This window comes from Paralichthys olivaceus, chromosome 3 (genome assembly GCF_024713975.1).
Source record: "Paralichthys olivaceus isolate ysfri-2021 chromosome 3, ASM2471397v2, whole genome shotgun sequence".
Classification (NCBI taxonomy): domain Eukaryota; kingdom Metazoa; phylum Chordata; class Actinopteri; order Pleuronectiformes; family Paralichthyidae; genus Paralichthys; species Paralichthys olivaceus.
The window spans coordinates 7,020,800-7,037,260 of NC_091095.1; the positions used below are offsets into that span (position 1 = coordinate 7,020,800).

The 16,461-nt window shown below is 41.3% G+C and overlaps 1 protein-coding gene across 2 annotated transcripts in view; it reads right to left on the reverse strand.

The window, feature by feature from the left end:
• The window catches only part of adamts10 (ADAM metallopeptidase with thrombospondin type 1 motif, 10), a 42,411-nt gene that overhangs the window by 18,169 nt on the left and 7,781 nt on the right, over window positions 1–16,461 (reverse strand). For both annotated transcript variants that reach the window (XM_020098551.2, XM_020098550.2), the window contains exons 3-14: window positions 13,992–14,131; window positions 13,703–13,912; window positions 11,109–11,280; window positions 10,481–10,683; window positions 8,676–8,759; window positions 5,726–5,871; window positions 4,393–4,436; window positions 4,118–4,223; window positions 2,175–2,321; window positions 1,779–1,920; window positions 954–1,061; window positions 417–562 (exon numbers count right to left, since the gene is read on the reverse strand). In XM_020098551.2, the coding sequence (XP_019954110.1) occupies window positions 417–562; window positions 954–1,061; window positions 1,779–1,920; window positions 2,175–2,321; window positions 4,118–4,223; window positions 4,393–4,436; window positions 5,726–5,871; window positions 8,676–8,759; window positions 10,481–10,683; window positions 11,109–11,280; window positions 13,703–13,912; window positions 13,992–14,131 (1,648 nt within the window). The remainder of the gene's footprint in view (window positions 1–416; window positions 563–953; window positions 1,062–1,778; window positions 1,921–2,174; window positions 2,322–4,117; window positions 4,224–4,392; window positions 4,437–5,725; window positions 5,872–8,675; window positions 8,760–10,480; window positions 10,684–11,108; window positions 11,281–13,702; window positions 13,913–13,991; window positions 14,132–16,461) is intronic.

The window sequence follows — 16,461 nt, forward strand, 5'->3', positions numbered from 1 at the left end:
TCAGGCCTCAGATTTGGGTCAATTCATTCTTAGTTTTAATCAATTCAAGATGAGGAATCTGGTGACTGTGATTCAACAGCAAGTCTGTTAGTAATTTTGTGATGACTCAGATATCAGATATTTAGATATATATATATATAATTTTCATAAATTTCTCAGGGAAACATTCACGGATCTTTGGTAAAAAAATCTGGTATATTTAAAGGACTGATATTTATGAGTGTCTGTCATTTTGTGATGGAACTATACGAACTACTGAGTGCCATTCTAGGTTTAGGATTGATTTGATATAACCTCAGCGTATACTGTCTTTATGACTAAAAAGAAAGAGGGTGGCATCACTCAAAAACCTATTGTTTTTGCTGATCCTCACTTTAAGTTGCTCAAGTTTGATGTAAGTGTACGTGTAAGTGTACCTGGGGCTGTCACAGTGTCTGATAGAAGAGGAGACTCCACCTCCACACGTCCTGCTGCACTCCTCCCAGGGCGACCACAACCCCCAGCCTCCGTCCACACCCTCCGGACGAGTCCCATACACCACACACATCCTCTTGTAGCACCACTGCGGTAAAATACACTCATGAATACACAGGACCAATAACAGATTAACATCATTTTTAATAATGGGAAAATATAACCCAAAAGGTTCTAGAAAGCAAATATTATATCAGTCATAATCTCAAAGGAAAAACAAAACTAACGAAGAATAAGAGCAAAGCTCTCCGCTCCAGAAACAGAACTTTGTTTTCGAGAATGATTTGTTTTCTTCCTTTTACAACGGTTCATCTTACAAATATTTTCATTGGAAAACATTTGATCCAAACAAAACAACAGCCAAGATGAGTCAGCATGAGGACATTAGCAGCAGGACTGGAACTTCCATCCTACCTCCACCATTGACAACCTTTAAAAAGAATAAAGCATTAAACAAGTTATTTTCAGAGTTTACTCACCCCTTTCTCTATTGTGTTGGTCTGACAGATGGTTCCCTCTGCAGCAGGAATGCTACTGGTGATGCAACGGTTGCTTTTACTCATGCACCATAGTTCACTGCAGACTTCCTGTGTGTGTGTGTGTCAGTGAAAGGAGAATAAAACACAGACGATAGAGACAGAAAATAAAAGGGAAAGAACAAAGAATATGGTCAGACAACCTGTCAGAGTGTTTCTACATACGCTAAGAGACACAAGGCGGATTTGCTGACTCCTCTCTTCTGCCTCTTTAGAAATGTCTATAACACATGGGGCTACGTTTTATTGGGTACATATGCTCTGACCACACAGTATCCATAATAATGAGTCTATAAAGCCGTGTGCTGTTCCAGATGCCCATTCACTCTGAGCCTGGCCCTGTCAAAGACCATGCAATAGAGTTGACGCTATTCAGCAAAGGTACTGCAAGATCCTTCATATCTTATCATTTAAAACAAACACTCTGAATTCCTATCTGCCAACTAGTTTATTTATGTATTTATTAGAACCTTCAGTACTTTTAAATAAATGTAATATTTTTAAAGAAAATTACACTTTTAGCTCAACACAACCAAACAGCTTTTTTATTATGTTTTATTATGTTATTGTTTTCATACATACAAATATGTTTGTCAGTGCATGTCTGTATCTTATTTTTTGATTCTTGTTTTTTCTTTATGCGGAAAAAGGCACTATATGTTCATGTACTGTTTAAAACCTCAACTAGCAGATAGAGATGACGGAGAGCAAGGCATTAGAAATACAAGAAGCTGAAAGACGAATGAAAAGTGTGGACAGTTCACTCACCGCATATTTACATTGTCGAGATCTGATGCCGTACTGGAAGCGGCACTGTTCGTCTGCATCGTAGGCCTGACCTGGTGCTGTGGTGGGGTACACAAACTCCTGCTTTGGGGGAACGTTGTTCAGACAGGAGCCCATACCAGAGCTAAAACAGAGGTGAGAGCCAAATATAGAATAACTGGTAATGTTTTAAATGGTACAACGTTATTGAAACATTGAACAGGCAGCAGATGACTAAATCTAAGTTGATTTGCATCCTAGATCAAGATCAATCTATAAGTTGAATGTTTTCTCTCACCATTAAAAATGGTACATTGACGTCCAAGTTACTTTTTCTCTCTGAAACCTCTAATTACCAAATGATTTGTGATGTTGCAGATTTCTGATAGGCTGACTCACTCCAGGAAGCTGGTGATGTAATCCCGGCTACAGGCCGACCAGATGAACGGGTTAGTTTTCATAGTAATGTGGTCGGCCATCAGCTTGGCGGTCTCCTGGCTGCGGGGGCCGCAGGCGTTCCCCATGCCGTCGTGGTTCATCCCAAACCTAAAGCCCATGATGATACATTGACAACACTTTGAGGCTTTGTGGATGGGGACAGTGGACAAAAAAGATCTCTGTGGATTAACTGAGAGGAATCTAAAGCACAGACGAATTAAAGAGTGACATCCACAGTGTTAACAGGTGTTCCCCTTTATCTATCAGAAAAATATGGTATCTGACCAGATGTTCATTATTAGCACCATGTTAGCATCATAGGACAGTTGCTCTTTAATAAACTGAGACTCAGAGTCCTGCTGGTTTTCAACTTGACATCAAATCAGGGACTGATTTACACATTATGGTGACTGTCTGAGGCTCATGTGAATATTAAAATAGTGTGGACCACATTTTAAATAAAGCTTTTCCAGTCTCATCCACCACTGGAAGTGCTTTACAGTACAAGACGCATTCACCCATTCTCGCACACCTTCATGCGGCCCGTCTCTACTCAGAACTTTTTCTAAATTGTCTATGAGGCTGTCAGGGGAAATTTGGGGTTCAGTATCTTGCCTAAGGACAACCTCTCTACCTCCTGAGCCACAGCTGCCCCCCCAAAATAACAACACGTTGCAGCCCATGCAGATTCTGTCCAGACATCTTTTGTGACTTTTAACAGACATACGATGCTGAACTACAACAACAACAATTAGTTGATTAATAATCAATAATAATAATCACTCACTGACCAGTAAATGTAACTATTATAAATGTTTTAAGCAAAAAGCACAAAATTCCAATTCTTCTTTATTTTCTACTTGAGGTTTTCTTTGGACAAAACAAGATATTTGATGACAGCGAGGACAATGAAAATATTTTATTGATGTTTTATTTGTACTATTTTTTCACCAAACAATTACTGCATCTATAAATAATGCTCGAAATAACGTCAAAAGCACCCGACGGCGGCACCCATATGTGGGATATAGCTTCATTTTTGTTGAGCAGTAGAAAGTGGAGACACATCGTATCACTTTACATAGAGTCTCTGTTAACATCCATGGCAGACAGTGATATCACTCAGTAGCTGTGCTTGAGGCTGAAATATAAATGTCCTGAAATTCCTCTGCTGAGTCATTTCTGTCTTGTCTTTTCATGTGGGTTCTCTCCACCACAGACAGGCCTGTATTCAATCTAATCCTGCACTTAGATGTCAAAACAATTTATATGGCAATTATGAACAACTGTTGATTGTGTTGAGAGTGGAGAAGCAGACTAATACACACATATAAGCACACTAGGTCCTGTCATGTTGGCTTGACAGCCTTGGAGTCGCTGTACTCGAAAGCTACCTGTGTTAATGGAGGAGCCTCTGATGGATCCACCATCTGACCTAATACCTCTCACTGTTTTGTGCACATACAATGAAAATGAGTAATACTCAGTAACTCTGAGAAACAAGAGTAAACAAACAGTGGTTTCACAGAAATGAAATCAGTGATCTTTGTTGATTTATTGTACTCATAACAGAAATAAAGCTTATAGGCAGCGACAATTACTAGCTACAAAGTGAACAGCTGCTTTAGGAAATCACAGTCACCAAGGAGATCCAGATATAAAAAACAGCTGCTGTTCCAAACCCACATGTTACTAATTCCACTGGTAAATAAATAGTGTGACTGAAAAGAAAATATACAACTATTAACACATTCACAACTGATGGAAATGACTCATGGTGCAGGATATTACATAAAGTGTCTTTGGAGATGTGAAGGTGTAATCTGAGGACCGCACCACAACTGAGGATGTGTGTCATTTTGAGAGAAATGTTCAAGTTCATCCATGCGGGATGTGTTACTCACGTGTGTCCTATCTCATGGGCGATAGTAAAGGCTGTTCCCAGACCAATGTCCTCATTGATGCTGCAGCTCCTCTCAGGCTCACACATCCCTCCTACAGGAGCCAGACCTGCCACACACACAAACACACACATACAGTTGTATCTGTGACTAAAGAGGTCCTGCTTGTTTTCCCCTTCATGACATCAAACCCCCATAATGTGACCGATAATTACACAGATATACAGTATATATATACTGTGTGTGTGTGTGTGTGTGTGTGTGTGCATGTGTGTTACCTAGGGTTTCACATGGCTTGTTTTTTTGGATGCAGATGTCATACCTGCAGACGAGAAGAGAGGTAGTTTGGAAAGTTTTTTTAAAACTAATACATTAACTTCACACACATACAAAAGCATCATTAGCAGTAGTCACATGTACACACTGTATGCTTACAAACACACACACTCGAAATGGATGCAGTGAATTCACAAATATACACACAGACGTTGGGGACAGACAGTGGACAGCAGCGATAGTGGACAGATATCGTTTTAAAAGAACAATAGCAGGAAATCTTGGACGGTCACTGTGGTGTCGTCTGTCTGGACAGCTTCCATCCTCTACTTGATGAATGCCATCGTAAAAACCAAAACGTTCTCACAAAACCACCACAACCACAGCTAAAAACACAGTAATGACATTTATCTGTTTGACTGTTCACCTCCTGCAACACGAGCTGGTCCCACATTTTGTTAGAAAGAAGAATAGGAAAGTATTTGTGGCAGCTCAGCCCAGCCGGATCCGATGACTCTGACCAAACCATGGCTGTGCTGTTTGCTGATGGACATTCCTCAGTCAATAGCACCAGTGTTTTATCTGTTTAATACGTGTCTGCCATTGTTGTGTGTGTTTCCCTGCGACACAATCAGTAACAGAGTGGAGTTAGAGAAATGAAGAGACGACTGAGGGTTAGCAGGGCCGTCAGATTCAAGGCAGCTTTGCTTTGATTTCTGCTCCATTTCTCATCCTCTCCGATGTCTCGCCATCTTCTTTAACCTGTTTTTTCCCCCTTCAAAAAATAAATCTGTCATTGTTTCTCGCTCCTTTCTTAGATTTCTCTCTTTCTCTCCAGATGCTGAGAAAAAAATGGAGATGTGAGCTGGGCAGAGCGGTCCCAGCTTTCGTCACCTGAGTCAGGACAAGATACATCCCAACTCTCTGGGATACGACTAAATGAAAGCTTGTGAGGAGAAGAGCTGGAAAACTCTGCGTTTACTCTTTAATGAAAATGAAAATATATTAAACTAATCTAAAAATATTGTTATCTACAACGACTGGAGGAGCTGCAGCGTTAGGTGGACTAGTTTATTTATAAAGCTGCCACACAGCTAAGTGCTACAGCAAACATTTCCACATTTTCCGGGAATGAAAAAATCATATTGACACCTTGCTGCTGTGCTTGCCACTTATCTACTGCCATGTGACTGTTGTCTGTCCTATGTGCAAGGTGACATTCAGTTTCCCCCTTGAGAGATTATTGAAGTTTCTTGTTGTGTATCGTCAAATAAAGCCTTTCCATGAACATCTCTAAAGCCTTTTTGGTTATAGGTGTTTGTCTCATGACCTGACCTGGTGATAAGCACAGCTGTGTCGTGGTGTGCGATCCCGTTGTCTGGAATGGCGTTCCCATAGCTGCTCCGATGTTGGATGTTTTTCTGCCACTTGCAGAAGCTGTCTAAAGACTTCCCTGCATGGTGGTTGATCTCCAGTGTTGGCTGGAGGAAAGACAAGAGATAAAACATGGACTCAAGGCAAATCAGGAAAATTAAATTGCTTATTTAAACCTTAAAACACTACAGAATGGAGATTACAACTGGCCTACAGCAATTTCATGTTTTTGCAAAGATACTTTAATATTCCCATGTCAACAAAGAGGAGATTCCAACTATCAGACGATAGGCCAACAATGCTATCTTAACCCAGCCCCAGTCTTCCTGTATTGCAGTTTCAGGCTTGTTTTCCACCCCAGTATGTTATTCTTTCTGTTCTGTGAAAACCGTGCATCTCACAAATTTGGAGTTTTAATAATCTCAGAAAAAAAACAGTTTTAACATTCTTTTGATAATCCGATGGTTTTTTAAAAAAAATTTTACTATAGGAATTAAATGAATTTACTCAGTGCTCAATTTACATAAAATGGATGTTTTCAGTCTCAGATATTTGGAGATAAATGGTTTTATCAGACTGTATGTCATACATGGTGAGACCACATTTCTAACATTTGGATTCCCTGACTTTAAAGCTTTAAAAAACTTCCCTCCACTGTCTCAAAGAGGCTGAAGTGGAGGGAGGATTAGAGTGGAATTGCTTTCTAGTACTATGAGCGTGCCGAGAGAGGAAAGAGAGGAGGGAATGCACCGCTGGCCACAGCTGGCGAGAACTCGTAACCCAGGAATGCATGTGGTGACATAACTAGTAATTGCCTCATCCCACAGTCGCTCATTTCTGGGCCCACTGCTGGTCTGCCTTTCTTTTCTAGGGGCAGCTTGCCACTTTCAGACCTGCAAAGCTAAAAGAACCACTCGACTCAGACTCCTTGCGATCTGGCCCCGACCTCAACCTCAACGCTCCATGGAGTAAGAATAACAACATTAATAGTGCCCACCACTAATGATTCTAACATTTACTTATTTACTCTCTCAGATGACGAACACATCCGATGTCTGATGTCTAAATCTGATGCATGGCATGACTGTATGAATCATAAATGTTCCCTAATAGGATATCTATGGAGGAAACCTCAAAGCCACAGTTCAGTATGACTCTTCTGTCAGATTGCAATAAAGGTCAATATGACGATAGAGGCAGCAGCACTGTCTCGCCACATGCTGTTGATGGCAGGCTAATAAGGTCATTTACTAGGCAGTCAGAAGACTCCGTCATCTCCAGAGCTATGCTGGTAAGATCATGCACTTTTTATAAGCTGGACTCTTTAGTCTCTGTCCTCGGTCACCTGCATTCACTCATTCCTATCATACAAAGAAAGGACCACAGCCATGCTAGCCCCTCTGTATTGAGACACAGCAGTGCATTAAGCTCAGTCAGCGTGGTACAAATAAAACCAGAATTCTGTCTCTCTCTCTGTCTGTCCTTTAATTTTCTCAAAAATTGCTAATCGGATCAACTTCAAACTTGATGGATGTGTCTCTGAGGACCCCAGGAAGTACAGTGTGGACTGTGAAGTGTTTTGGTTGAGCGGAATTCAAAACCTTAACCCTAAGGGCACAGTCACACATATACGAAAGATTATCACCCGCCGAGGAGAATAACGAATCATTGCTTGCAGGATGACACGCAAATCAGTTGTGTGGTCAAAAGTCCGTTTGAGGTTGTGGTTGTTTTTGGAGGAGGGTGTTTTGGGTAGACGCAGCTTCTCTTTTGTGGGGTAGTTTATCATTTTCATGTCTGACATCATAAAATAACAGCTGTTCAACAGCTAATATCAGCCATCAACCATCTTGGCTCACTACGAAAACACCCCCTCGCTCGTACAGAATAGAAGTGAACAGGAGATGAAGGTTCACCACTGATATGCTCACCAAAGTTGTTAAAATTCATCCTAAAGGTAACATGAACATGTCGACCAAATGTTGTGCTCACCCATTCAACAGATCTCAAGGCATCTCACTCAGAAACAGAAATGTTGACAGGAGGGAATTCATGGAGTCGTCTACAGGAAGAACAAAGCCCTGAATTCTGTGTCAGTCTATTTGTATTAGATGTTGACATATTGAGCTGGATAAGGGAAAGGTTTAACCTGCTGGTGGCACTAGAGGTTTCACCAAAATCACGAGGATTCATCCGATGAGCACTGTGGACGTCTCTGAAAATTCATGACAATCTGACAGTTTTTATGAATTTTCCTATTTATATATAGTCTATGGACATTCCAAAAAAAATAAATTGTCAACCTCATGGTGGCACTTGAGGAAAAATCAAAGGATCATCAAAGTCATTCAGGGATTTATATTCTGGGGATCATGGATGAACAAAGTTTTATGTCAGTCTCTCCGTGGGTTGTTCGGAAATTTCTGTCTGGACAAAAGTAGTGGAACATCTGACAGTGTGGCAAGGAAGTATTAGTAAAATCACCAGACCTTGAAGAATCTGGTAAAAAAGGAGGTGATGGTGTTCTCTTGTGCTTTAAATGGTGAAGCAGATTTAGACGCTGATGTGTTTTACATCAACGTCTGGATCTAAAGCAGGTCACCTGAAGCAGATCAGAGAGGTTACTGTACACCACAGTAACCAGCCAGATAGTCACAAAGCACTTCTGTCTGACAGGTACAAAACTCCCCTCATTCCCTGACTTTAACGCCTTTCCTCACCCATCACCCTCCTCCACACCTCCCTACGTCCTCTTGTCCCTTTCATTACCACAGTGGCTATTCACAAGACGCGTTTACTCACTCAGTCCACCGGGGAGTGGTGGAGGAAAAGACACTTAAGCCAATAATTTGACGCAAACAAAGAGTGCATAGATGCTGCTCAGCGGAGACGAGAGGAGACGAGTATTTACCTGGTCTTCCATGAGCAGGATGAGCCGTGTCACCACTATGTTGACTGCATTCCCCAGGCTAGAATCCTGGAACAGTTTGGCAACCTGACCTCCAGGGAAACAAGAAAAGACCAGTCTTAAAAACAGCTGAGACACCAGTAGAGCATATCACACCAAAGTGGAGACAAGATGACAGATTGACAGATGAGTAGTCCGTCAAAAAATAGAAGGGCACTCAGTAGTGAGTACCTCTGCGAAGGCCCAGCAGTTGAAAGAAACCATCAAATTTTGGTGTGAAACCAAGAATTTCTTTTCACTCTTCAACATTGTGAGATTTTCAAACATTTTCATTGATTTCTCCGAGAACAATTCATGGATCCTGAAAAATCAGGCATGTTTTGGGGACTGATGTTTATGAGTGTGCGCAATTTGATATAATATAACTTCGGATCAAGTAACTTAAATGTGGTTTCATAAGGGGACTGTTGGGCCTTGTCGGAGGTAAGTTCTAAACTGAGTGGCATTGTAGTTCTCTGAGAAATCAACGAAAATTTTGAAAAACATAATATCTCACAATGTTAAAGAAAGTGAAAAGAAAATTCCTGGATCTGCCTCCTGATCTGAATCTGCACACAAATTAAATGTGTTCTTTCCCCACCCATACCACATCCTTCCAGCAAGTTCAGTAGCAATCTGTTGAGTAGGTTTTGGGTAGTCCTGCTAAATAACAGACAGACAGACAAACAAATGCAGACGAAAAACATAACTTCCTTGGCGGAGGTAATAAAGATTCTAAAGAGAAGTTAAAGAAAAAATAATCCCAGTCTTGAAAATGGAATGAATAACATCCACTGCGTGCCAAAGAAAAACCGCCTGATTCAGCTGTGATTTTCCTGTTGAGAAAGCAAACATCCCTGTCTCGTGTCCTTACTGAGATTGATTTTAAATGATAACCAAACACTGTATGAAACAGACTAGTGTGAGAGTCGGTATGCGAGCTGTAAAGTCAGAGCACCACCACAGCAGCACAAGTGCCAGAGATTATTAAGGAGCTAAAGCACCGACGGTAATAAAAGCTAAAACCACAGCTCGCACTGAGGCTGCTTTCTGACACTTGTCATTATTGGTGTCTGGTGCAATTTGGCTCCACTTTGCTGCACACCACTGAAGAGACGCTGTTGGTTTCTGTGATTCTGCAACAGTCTGGATGCAACCAGCTTGTGACAATAGCAGCTGACCAACCCCTCCATTAAATACATTCCTAGCGTGCGTGTGTGTGTGTGTGTGATCTACAGTGATAGAAATAGTGCAGATGATGACATACAACCTGAGCCTGTCTAACTAAAACTAAATGTGGCCTCCAAACACATTTTTTTTTCTTCCTGTCTCTCACCATCATTCATGTAAATAAATGAGCCTGGTTGTGATTTATTTCTACTTCATTTGGATTTTTTGACATTTAAATGTATAAAGTTTATGTCTGACGCACTGAAACATATTTTAATGGCAGAAGACATTTCTGTTCCTCCCAACTGAGCCTTTAATCTCACATTGAAAATGTTTTTTAGTCGACTCCAAGATGTTCATTTGTTTTGCACGACGCTAAGTCACCAAACCGTGACTGGGTGACGGAGAAAAATCTGCAAAAACAAACCATAATTTTTACCACATCTTCTCAGTCTGGCTTTGTTTTCGTGTGAAACTTGGCTCTAACCATTTTATAATTCCACAATTCCAATGTGCGACAATCTTCCCCCACTGACGCTGAGAAAGTGACCTTTGAACTAATGTGTGCATGTGAGTCTTTGTTGTGTTGTGAAACTTACAATATTCATGACAGCCAGGATGTACTGCTCGATGTCCCTGCGACCGTGGTAACCCACCATCATCTTATCGGCCACGACCAATGTCTCCACGTAGCGCTCCCGGCTAACCGAGCGCTTCAGAGGCAGTTGGCCGCGGCCAACGTGATGGGGAGGCGTCTTCAGCGTCCGCTGCCACCATGACGCCCCCTTCATCGGCTTTTCATCTGAGAGAGATCACAGACACAAAGGCACACATTTTGAACACATGTAGAAACAAGAAGAAGAATGCACAACAGCAGAGCAGCCCTTCAGCAGAATCATTCACTGAATATTTTGTATTTGTCATCATTTGCCAAGAGATTAATGACCATATGAAACACTTTACCAAGTGACCAATGACACATGAAGATGATTTTCAAGACTGCAGAGCAGAGCTAAAAAAAAACATTACAAGGTTCGATGTTTTGTTTGTTAAAACTTACTTTTCTGACTTTTACTTTTTCAGTAACGCTCCATGTAACAAAGACTCGGTCGCACTCAGTGAAAGCTAGGACCTCGCACTTGCGCGGCAATCAGCCTGGTTGAGTTTACCCCTTCAGTCCAAACTTCACTGCTGCTACTAAAAACACCAGAATATCCCCCCTCTCACCAATGACTCCGCAGGATAGGCCCTTGTACTGATGGCGAAGCGATGACCGCTTGTAAACCACATGGGGGCGCCCCTCTGCTCTCTCCCCCCTCTCCGTCCTGCTGGTCTGGTTATCTGATGAGACAAGGGGTTCAATCAGGTACTCCTCTCCCCCCGCAACAATCACCCCCTGCTGCAGAGAGACAGATTTGTAGAATAGAAAAGAATAGAATAGAATAACAGGAACAATTTCTATGATAAACATTTCACAAGTTTTGATTATAAAGACATTTCAAATCTTAGCTAATTATTCCTGCAATATAAAACATGTTCATACTGTCACATCAATCTCTCAATGAAAAGGACTAAACCCTGTTTTCAATCACTCCTACTCTGATTATTGACAGATATGGTTAAGTAAGCAGATTGAGTGAAGGTAAGGCAAAGATGAATCAGAGCTCCTCTGAGGGATCCTGGGGCTGATGGGTCAGAAACCCTGCAGAGGAGATTTCATTAAAAACCTGAGTTTCAGATGCATCAAATCTTGAAAACAGTTACAATTACATGTGAGCTGTAAGATTCTCTTGACTTTGACAAAAAGCTTGTTTTTCCATAGGGACATAAGCCAATGAGTTTGATTGAAAAGTTCGAAGCGATTATGAGCACCAGTTTTAAGAATGAAATTTGTTATTTGATCTAAATATGATTTCGATCTCAAAAGAGAGAAAACAAGACATTTTAAGACTTTACCGTCAACTCAGCAAAATTCATTTTTTATGTTTCATACACTAAACAATTATAGAATTGTGCTAATGTGCTCACAATGTTTGCATCTACAAATTCTCCAGTACAAGAAATCAAATTCAAGTCCTTAGCATAGACACAAACTTTAATGCACAACAATACACATGCTGACTAATCACCAAGGACAGATCAGTTTATTCAAAGATAAAAGCCTAACATATTGTGTCTGTTTTCGGAATGCATCAACAAACAAAGACTGTCCCTCTTATTGAGCCCTCCGATGATGAACACACACACACACACACGTGACATGAGAGAGTGATCGGGAGTGAGAAACATGAGAGGTTGAGGCAGAGAGTGATACACTAACACTTGCTTTGATTCTGCTCAGATGTGTTGGCCTCGGTCAAAGCGAGTGTCTCCCCTCAACTCACTGCGGCAGCTTTCAAAGTGCCTCTAATCCCTTAATAAAGTTAGCGATGCCCCTCTGGACACACAGTCTGCTCGCTGGTAAATGTGCTCATGCTGGTTTGACCAACAGTAATTACGTGTGCTACTTATTCACGCTTTGTGAACACATCTAATCCTTCAGCTGTATATACAACTATTATTGCGGGGCCTGCTGTTTGGAGTGAGAGGATACACAGATACACCGTGTCCTGAGTGAGTGAAGGAAAACGATGCATCAACAATATGATGCATTGCAATTCAAAATAACCATGGAAGTGATTCAGACAGAACTAACTGAAGGACCAGTACAGAGATGACTTCATTGGAAGTAGAACTGGAAGAAAATAAGACGTTGTTGATCCTTGTTGATGGACGAAGCAGGTTTCTTTGAAAAGGTGCTGAGAAGGTTCAAATCAGATCCTTAGTCTTGTGACCACAGCTTCAGTTAATGATATCCTACAATCCTACATTTCCCAGACTGCCTTTGAACATGCTAAAACTTGATGCACTGTGTGTTACAGGCAGACTTTAAAGTGTGCTTCAAAGGGAGTGATTGTTGTGTCGTCTTACAGTGTCAAGCTGACACCCACTGAATTTTTCAGAGGGGCTGTATTTGAGAATGCAAATGTGTCAGTGGCTCTGAAATGTCCCAAATGTCCAAGTGAGAATACAGCAGGAAAAAAAAGGGGACATTTTGCAGCGAGACGTGACAATGGCGTTTCTAACAGACGAAGAAAGAGGACGACAAATGATGATAAAGAGGCGCCATTTCATTGTCATACAAATTGTTGTTTCCACAACTACTTCTGTTACTTAAAGCGTGTTCAGACTAAGATTCCTTTGTCAGAGAATATAAACCATCAACCCAATTTGTATGACTCTTCTCTATGACAGCAGCTTTGGGGAGTTATGCTAGAAAAGATTTAGTTTAAACAATGTGTTGTCTGATCACATCGCAAAGCAGAAGTGTTTAGAGCTATTTCAAAAGGGCCAAACTCAAAGGTGGAGTGAGAAGCTGGTGACGAAGAGACACGAGGCACGGAAATGATTTCAAATATCCTCACTTTCTTGCCTGTACACACCTGACCAATCACCGAGAGACTATTCAAAGCCGGTGCAACTTGGCCTTTTTACTAAGAAAAAAATCAATGAGAAAAGAAACAAAGAGCCTCTTTTAGGGAAGAATCTTTGCTTTAAGCTTAGGTTGAGGAGCACCTGAAGTTTTCATTCTGGATCACTTCACTTTGAGAACCACACTGGTTGATTTGGCCAAAGATGAAGACTGGCTGTAAGACTCAAGCTTTGTTAAATGTCATGCTTTGATGTCGGATTCAAGCGCATCTGATCCCTTATTTGCTGAGCCAGCACTCCCGCTGCTGACCTCACTCAGTGTGGATTAGACCAGGAGGGTTGAATCTTACCAGGCCGTTACAGTTGCTCAGGGCTACTTTGCTGGAGTGCGGCTGGTCTTGCAGGTGTCCAATGTAGTGGCAGTGGGGAGAGTAAGGGTGACTCCAGGCTAATCTGCCCCTCTTCCAGTACTCGACCCTGAACTGCCGCGACAGCAGGCCTCCCTGCAGCGTCAGGTTGAGCATGAAGTTGTTACGTGATGTGGACAGCTGGTAGAAGAGCTTAGAGACAGAAAAAGTGAGTTAATAATTGTGTAAGACAAACTGAAAGAAAGATTGAAAAACATTTCAAGCATAGTACAGAGTCAGGCGGCCTTTCTTCAGTGCTGCGTCTTCTTCTTCGTGGCTGTACAGGCGCTTCTGCTTCCAGCGTCTCGCCATTAGGTCCTACACGTACCGGGATGGCGATTTCATACTGGCCCAGACTGGACAGGAAGGCAGCTAGAGAGAGAGAGAGAAAGTGAGAAAGGAATGAAGAAAGCATAAAACCACAATCGCAGTTTAACTTAATAAAACCAAAGTCAGTTTAATCCAATTGACTCTAATTAAACACAGATGAGGATTTTGGCGTCTCCTACTTTGAATAAAGCTCTTTTTATTGAGAGAGTAACCCAGTTGGCGAAGAGGAACTTGCTGACTTTTTGGCCGATCACTGACAAGGCTCCAAGTCCTCTGTGAGGCCAAAGGGACGTTGCCACAGTTACCCTGAAACTGTATACTTCCTGTCTGTCCCAGTCTTTGCCGGGGCCTGGGGGAGATTTATTGTCCAAACACACACAGTTAACTAATGGGGAAAAGTCACAGGCAAATGAGCCCGTTTTCTTTTTGTTTCTTTAATCAAACCTTTGGCCTCAGTTGGTGGAGAGGCAGCCCATTCCCACAGAGAGTAAATACCCAGAGATCAGAGTTCCCTGGTACAGACTTGAAGAGCTCTGCACCGGGAAGGTTCGGCTTTAAAAAAAAAACAGAAGGCACAATTATAAAAGCTGCCTTCACATGGTTCTGTATGTTCGACATGATTGGAGGTTTTGCAAAAATACTCTCTGCATACAAATGGTTTCAGTCAAAAGACTAAAAATGGACGGTGACGTGTTTGTGTTTAAGCCATTTCTCTCATGTTCATTCCTTGTTTGATTTTCGAGCTAAACACATACACTTCCAGTTATGGTTCGAGAAGGTGTTTTTTATGTGCAGCAAGAGTTCAAACAGAGACAAAAAACACAGAGACGACATCAACAACAGTATCCACAATAAAAACACATTTTAAGCAAGTACAGGGAAATGGAAAATTCCTACCACTTACAAACATGCAAAACAGATGCCCATTTTTAAGAATGTGTAAAAGAGAACAGAAATCTTTTTTTGTATTTTTTTAAATGGACACCTGAAGGCAGGCTCTCAGCTCAAGTCCTTGGAAGCATCACCTTCCTAATACCGACAACACGTCCATCCTGCTCTAATAAACCACACAAAGTGAATCAGACAGGTGGTCACCATTACTTTTAAAGTACAGAAGAACTCCTGGAGAGAAAATGAAGGGAGTGTTTTAATAAAGTAGATATGGAAGAAATTAATCAGACCTCACACAGAATAGACTAATAAAAATCTGCTAAAAATTAGTCTACACTTTGAACTACAGGTTTAAATAGAAGCCACATCCTCTCTGCAGACTATAGATCCTCTCGCTCCCACAGGGGAAAAGAGACACAAGTAGTATTTAAAACTGATGACTTAAATACTACAAGTATAAAATCATTATCAAGTCATTGTCCCTTTGATGGTTTATGTAGTTTCCCAGAGTAACAGATACACACCAGATGTAGAACCCCAGCGTTCGGAGCAGCAGCGGGATGTTGATGCTGACAGATTTAAAGCGTCATGTAAACTGCTGTGTTAATCACATTTGGATGTGTACAGTTTATTGGAAGACAAGACAGTTTTTATAGGCTTGCTTGTAATTTTCACAAATAAAATCTCATCTTTATTTGCGTATTAGTTTTACAACTGTTATTAAAGCAAAATGAGTAATGAGTTTAAAGAGTTGTTACAACTGCTTTCTATCAATATTTCTGTTTCTTTATTTATGCCTCATAGAATTACTGTGTGCGGGCCTTGGTCTTTTAGGAAAACAAATGAGACACAACATATGACAACATGTGTTATTGTTTACATTGCATCCTGCCAGCAATTATTCCTGTGTGGTCTTCTTGTAAACCGCACAACCTCAAATTCATATCTGATATTTGACCTCTTAATGGTGGTAACTTGAGGCGATACAGGAAACTTTGCAGTAGCCAACAGTGCAAAATACAGTGTGAGTCAGTCAGTCAGCATTTGAAAGTACTGAGTATCGAAGCATAATGAACAGAGAGACAGAGAATGGAAACATGTTTGCTAAATTTAATAGGAGACACTCCCTGGCTAAAAGAAGAGTGACGCGAAGCTGCACACACATCCACCCATGAACAGGGCATCACCCTGATTTCATTATCACCATATGAGAATAGTGAAAGGAAATACTCTGGATGGAAAAATGACCCTCCCTCAGACCTCAGGCCAAATGCCGCCAGAAACTGTGGGTATCACAAACATCTGTTAAATCCACTCTGATTTATACAGCTTTCTTTATTTGGAGACTCTAAATTGCGACTTTAAATAGGTGTGAATGTGAATGGCCTCTGTGCATTGGGCCTGGCGATACGCTGGCTGACTGAGAAGGATGTACCCGGCCTTTCACCCAAAGTTACTCTGTCTCTCTTTCAGTGCCACTA